The 6,640-nt window shown below is 47.7% G+C and overlaps 1 protein-coding gene and 1 long non-coding RNA gene across 2 annotated transcripts; both read right to left on the bottom strand.

The window, feature by feature from the left end:
- Positions 1 to 498: 498 nt before the first annotated feature.
- On the bottom strand, positions 499 to 2,410 carry LOC125533914 (cyanidin 3-O-rutinoside 5-O-glucosyltransferase-like). Its single transcript, XM_048697239.1, has one exon. The coding sequence runs from the start codon at positions 2,369 to 2,371 to the stop codon at positions 884 to 886; it is 1,488 nt and encodes a 495-aa protein (XP_048553196.1). The 5' UTR covers positions 2,372 to 2,410; the 3' UTR covers positions 499 to 883.
- Positions 2,411 to 3,492: 1,082 nt separating this feature from the next.
- LOC125533913 lies at positions 3,493 to 4,596 on the bottom strand. Its single transcript, XR_007294383.1, has 3 exons — positions 4,492 to 4,596; positions 4,052 to 4,310; positions 3,493 to 3,679 (listed from the first exon to the last, which is right to left on the bottom strand). It is a non-coding gene; the product is annotated as an uncharacterized LOC125533913 (long non-coding RNA).
- Between the last annotated feature and the right edge of the window lie 2,044 nt (positions 4,597 to 6,640).

Raw genomic sequence — 6,640 nt, 5'->3', positions numbered from 1 at the left:
CAAACACGTTTAACGCTCTAATTACCCACCACTGGCATTGGTTATAAACATGTTTAGACTCAACGATATCCCATGAAATCTGCCATGTAAATAATATCTTACTATTCCGGCGAAGAAAGCAATTAATATCTTACCAAATATCAATGTGCCACAAACATACCTTACCTAATATAACGTGCCACTAATATCCTACCTAACACGTCATTGCATGTACATAATTACTATTAGTATGAAGTATGTTAGAGGGGGCTATATGAATTTGAGGGAGTATGAATGATCGGTTTTAATGGGCATATAGGAGTAATAAAGAAAGGCGAGAATAAAGGGCGTAATCAATGGGGATAAAAGAAGAACGGGAAAGTGAGAGATGCTATGTGAGCGTCGAGTTGCATGCAACGAACTAGGGTCATTTCGCTCAGACATAGACAATTTTTCTATTAATCTTCAAGCGTATTCAAAGATGGCCTAAAACATATTTAATATAATCTTTTATTGATATTTTTCTCACGACTTGGTGCATATTCCAAACATTGCTTCAACTTATAAATAATGCCTTGGTATGATTTTTTTAATAAAAAAATAGGCTCTTTAAGATCAAAATCGCCGCAAAAAAATCGTACCAAAAGTATTGTCTATGTAGCATGCTTCTTAATATACTACTGATACGAATTTCTGCTAGACCTTAGTGTGCGCCTCTCTGGTATGGCGGGCACAATTCAAATGTTGTTCGGCCGTGCTAACGGATAATTCAGGTAAGACTAATAAACCTAGCTTAAGTGGCTGCAAACGACGCCCGATCGAGACGGAGAGAGCTAGCTGTTCCATGCACTCCAGCTGGCATGCATCAACTTAATCGATTTGGAAATGCATCGTCGTGCAAACTTCATCCGATGTTTGAACCGGCCGCCATGACAAAGCTTCGGAGGCTCCGCTCCGCCGGCCCGCCTGAAGCCGCGGCCTCTCGCGCCATCCCTTTCAGAGCCTCTACTCTTTCCCTGATTTCAATGGCCCTTGGGCCATGACCCATGAGCAGCTCCACGCACCTCGCGAGCTCCTCCCGAGTGAAGACGCCCTCGCTGTTGCGCTCCCCTCTGACGCCGGCAGCCCACTCCTCCTCTATCAGGAACGCGTTCGTCGGCTGGTCGAACAAGCTTGGCGCGGCGACGACCGGCACGCCTAGCGACATGGCCTCCAGCGCGGAGTTCCAGCCGCAGTGCGTGACAAAGCATCCCACGGACGGGTGCGACAGGACCTTCGGCTGGTCGCACCACTCCACCACCATGCCCAGCCCCTCTAGCACGACGTCGTCCAGGCTCCGGCTCACGTCCTCCTGCCGCCCATCGTTGCGCACGACGAGCAGGTACGGCCGCCCGCACCGGCGCAGCCCGTTGGCAATCTCCTCCATCTGCTTTTCGGTGTACGTCCATACGCTCCCGAACGAAACGTACACCACCGACCTCGCCGCCTGCGCGCCCAGCCACTCCATGTACCTCTTCTCGTCGGCGCCGGCGTGGTTGAACAGGTGGATGCGCGGCTCGGCCGAGGAGGAGGGCCCGATCACCGGCCCCACGGCGAACACGTCTAGGCGCTCCTTCATGGCCGCCAGCGCTGCCGGCTCCAGCTCGTCGAAAGTGTTGACGAGAACCTTGGTGCAGCCGTGATCACCCAAGCGCTCGAACACATCTCGGGCCGCTTCGTTCATGAGCTTGGCCAGCTCGCTGCCCGTGGTGTCGACGAGGAAGGACGGGAAGTCGCGGATCCGGAGCGGGCGGGGCATGCCGGGCAGGGACACCTCGAACGCGGGGTCGGCGGCGTGGGACGCGACGAGGTCGCCGTGGCCGTGGAAGTAGTGGTAGTACGCGGTGAGCACGGTGGCCGGCTGGATCCAGTACACGGCGAGCGGGATGGCGTGCTCACGCGCGACGTCCAGCGCCGCGGGGAGAACCATGCTGCAAACGACGCACGTGACGGGCCGGCCACGTGCGGCGAGGGTGGCGACGACGGCCGACAGGCTCTCAAAGGTCGCCTGGCGGCTGCGCGCCCTCGCCTCGCCGTCCCTGGCCATGGAGCCGTCGTCGAGGCCGTTGGAGTATGGAGCGTAAGAGACGAGGCCGTCGGTGGCGGCATCCTTGTTGTTGTTGACGTCTCCGGACGAAGGGAATAAGCGGCGGTGAGCGAACACCGGGACGGAGATGGTGGCGAGGACGGGCCCGGAGCCGTCGACGCCGTGGAGGCGCGCGAGGCGGTGCGCGAGGACGCGGCACGGGTTGAGGTGGCTCTGGATGCCGTAGGCCACGATGAGGAAGTGGTGGCCGGTGCGCGCGCCGCCGTTGCGGCTGTGTTGCTGCCGGTGCTGTGCGTCCGTGGCCATGGATGAGATGAGAAACTTTGATGTGAAATGAAGATGTGTCTGCTTGTGATGTGAAACCTCTGACGCGCCCTATATATTGGTGTCATTGTGCCGTATCTTTGCCCTGTGCCGGCCTTGAAGCCGCCGAATGGCGAACATCAACAACTTGCTTCCAAATGGGTGAGAGCTACACGTGACGTCGGCACTGACGGTATGCCATCCCATTTGGAAGTCAGCCGTACATTTGTTTTCAGGAAATCAGGAGTTTATTCCTTACCTAATACTAGCTGAGTGCCCGTGCGTTGCCACGGAACAATAAACTTAGACATGAGACATTGCTAAAAAAATCAAATAAATTTTCATTCGTATATGTTTTGAGAATAGAGTTGTATGTGCCATACATGTATTTCTTGCAATCAATTCAAAACAAATCAAACATATATCCCTTCCATGTAGTTCTTTGGGAAGTCAATTCGCTGCATGCAAGAAAATTAGAAAGTAGGTAGTTGTCTAAGGTTTAAAATGTAGAACCGGCAAACTTGATGATATGCATGCTCATAGTTTCCTGTCGATCGAGTGTTGCTCCTCTAGTTATTGAACACCCGATCTTGTTGCCAGCCTCTTGGATAAGTAGATTCATTTGCAAAAGCTTAGCTTCTTAGTGTCTGAATTCAGGAGGAACTGTACATAAGTACTTGGGCTGGTGTAGTAGCAGTACACATGTAGCACGTTTTCCACTCATATCTAGACACGACATAATGCTTGCTATCTTTGAACATTGTCCATTCTGCAAGGCTATTTGACTGTCGTCAATGTGACTGCACTTGGTGGCATTGGTATTGGTACCAACAAAGGAAAGTGATTTTTACCAATTCATTATCCCATGCTGAAACAAACCATGTGGAAAACAACTGAAAAATCACATCTCACTTCAAAATACTTAAACTATATTTGTTCCCGATTTAAAAAAATACAAATTTTATATGTGATGAGTCAAATATAAAAATTAGCCCATTTGATACATTGCAATCACAACCCTAATATTACACATCAACTTTCAGTTACTCTGATCCAGAAGACTGGTTACAAACCGGTCAAAGAAGCAAACAAAAAAAAAACTCATCACTGAAACAAATAAATGAATATGATTTAAACTTCATTATGCAGTTACTGTCTTTCGCTCCAAGGATGTTGAGAATCATATAAAATATGGTTATGGTTTATCTATATTAGCAAGACCACAAAAGCCCCCTCACTTGAGAGTACCACAAAAGTCCAAAACAATTGTTCTCGGAGGGCTCTTCTCGGGGTGAATTAAACTTTTTCCGCCTGCACTATGCATTAAATTAAAATTTCTCAACAGTTTTTCAATGGCACGAGAGTTTTAGTACTATCCTCCTAGAACTAATTTTGGTACTAGCATGTTTGTTACTAAAGGCAAGTTAAGAGGAGGTCATAATATACTCCCTCTGATCGATATTAGTTGTGGTTGATTTAGTACTTGAACTAAATCAGCAATAACTAAAAAGGAGTGCCGAAGGCTTCATGTAACTTCAGTATACACTCAAAGTTTGAAACAAGATTTATCTTCTATTTCTACATGCAATTGAATACATTTCGCAATCACCAAAAATAATACGGGCTTAAATTAGACTATGACAACCATAGAAATAAAAAAATGGGAAATATTTTTGTCCTTACCTTGATACCTCAGCAGCCAAATTACTATTTCATTGCCAAACACAACCTAAAGAATGAATCACATTACTGCTATAGTTGGTGAGATGTTGTCAAGCTTAGTGACAAACAAAAAGATCAGAATGTACCATACCTTCAGCTGGTGACCTCTTGGAGTTAAATAAAAATAACTTCCAAAACGAAAAGTGAGATGTTGTATCTGGTGCCTCACCCAAATACACTTATGTTCGTTCTCTTGCAAGAACTGTATATATTCAGTAGCCTGCAATAGAAAATGGTGTCAAGAAAACCCAACTTAATAAAATGGGTTGCAACGTATAATCAATAACCTTCTAGGTGTGTGCCATATCACTTTTATGAAAACCAGAACAAAGTTATTTATATGCATCTCTAATTAGAACCCAAACGAAATTAATAAAATCTCTGAGGCGAAGAACACATACAAATTAATGGACTAAAAAATAGCAGGATTGAGCAGAACAACCCCACTGTTGCTTGTTGGAAAGGGTAATCATTAAGACTTTATAAGGTCGATCCATCACGAACCAAAGACTGCACAAATGGTCAAATTCTGTACAAAAAAAATCAATACAGACTACCGTTAACTAATACCTCAGGGAGCACTTTGAAGCAGGGAAAATATCATGACAACTTTATTAACATGAGTCTCGACAAGTCGGGTATTATACATTTTTCAAGCTTGACCTCCTATATGGAGTATCTTATACAGCAGAGCAAGGTAGAAATAACAACTGGGATAATAAAAGGAATTCCTACTCAAGTCGACCGACCAAAAGCTAATTCAAATATGTGACTTCAGAATCCACTCTATTTGCTAAAAATGGAAAAGCAAAACATGGATTATATCAATAACCTTTAAAATAGTTATGTTACATTTACATGATAGCTTAGAACTACTTAAATTAGCACGGTGAATCTACATAAAATAGTGAAAGAGAACTCACCAGCCTTGCTAGTTCTCTCTTTTGGTTGCCCACAGATCTCACAGATTGTTAGAGTTCACCAACGATTGCTTGTCCAAGTAGTAAAGAAATCATAACTCTACTTTTCTTTGAGCAGTAATCGTAACTCTACCTAGCCAGGTGATACATGTAGCTCCTAGGTTGTATCAACGTGAGTTGAAGAAGTATAAACAGCAAATAGCGTTACATGCCAGTGTGTGTGTGTGTGTGTTGCTAGCTAGTCCATCAACATAATCCACCTGCTAGTCGACCAATCAATCCATCGACTGGATCCATCTCAAGGCAAAGCTAGCTAGCTACGTTGTTAGCTGATTCAGTCCATCCCAAGGCAAGCCACGTTTGCTCTGTGTTCGTTTTGCCATCGGCCGAAAGCGTCGGGCAAGAGGAATATTGGTTCACGGGCACTTAATTAACCGACCAGAACGAAGGAAAGGATCGAGATGCACGCACCTGTGACAGAGTCCTGATGGGGGCAAAGGGCTTAAGTCTGAGCTGTTTGCCTTCTACGGGTCCTCGTTGTTGGGGAACGTAGCAGAATTTTAAAATTTTCTACGCATCACCAAGATCAATCTATGGAGTCATCTAGCAACGAGGGAGAGAGGAGTGCATCTACATACCCTTGTAGATCACGAGCGGAAGCGTTCAAGAGAACGGGGTTGATGGAGTCGTACTCGACGTGATCCAAATCACCGAAGATCCTAGTGCCGAACGGACGGCACCTCCGCGTTCAACACACGTACGGAGTAAGGACGTCTCCCGCGCCTTGATCCAGCAAGGAGGAGGGAGAGGTTGAGGAAGAGGGCTCCAACAGCAGCACGACGGCGTGGTGGTGATGAAGCTGCAGTACTCCGGCAAGGCTTCGCCAAGCTCTTATGAAGGAGGAGAGGTGTTGGGGAGGGGAGGGGCTGCGCCTTGAATGTTGTGTGCAGCCCTCCCCTCACCCCTCTATTTATAGGGAAAGGGGAAGGGGGCCGACCCCCTCTAGATGAGATCTAGAGGGGGGGCGGCGGCCAAGGGGAGGGGGGCTTGCCCCCCAAGTAAGGGGGCGCCCCCCCTTAGGGTTTTCCCCAACCCTAGGCGCATGGGCCCTAGGGGAGGTGTGGTGCCCCAGCCACTTGGGCTGGTTCCCTTCTCCATACAGCCCATAAGGCCCTCCGGAAGAGGTGGACCCCTGGAACCCCTCCGGTGGCCCCGGTACAATACCGATATGCCCCCGAAACTTTCCGGCGACCATATGACAACTTCCCATATATAAATCTTTACCTCCTGACCATTCCGGAACTCCTCGTGACGTCCGGGATCTCATCCGGGACTCCGAACAACATCCGGTAATCACATATACAAGTCTTCCTAACAACCCTAGCTTCACCGAACCTTAAGTGTGTAGACCCTACGGGTTCGGGAGACATGCAGACATGACCGAGACGACTCTCCGGTCAATAACCAACAGCGGGATCTGGATACCCATGTTGGCTCCCACATGCTCCACGATGATCTCATCGGATGAACCACGATGTCGAGGATTCAATCAATCCGTATACAATTCCCTTTGTCAATCGGTACGTTACTTGTCCGAGACTCGATCGTCGGTATCCCAATACCTTGTTCA

Source organism: Triticum urartu, chromosome 2, assembly GCF_003073215.2.
Source record: "Triticum urartu cultivar G1812 chromosome 2, Tu2.1, whole genome shotgun sequence".
NCBI lineage: Eukaryota > Viridiplantae > Streptophyta > Magnoliopsida > Poales > Poaceae > Triticum > Triticum urartu.
The sequence above is the reverse complement of the archived record's forward strand: the minus strand, read 5'-3'. Positions and strand labels throughout refer to the sequence as shown.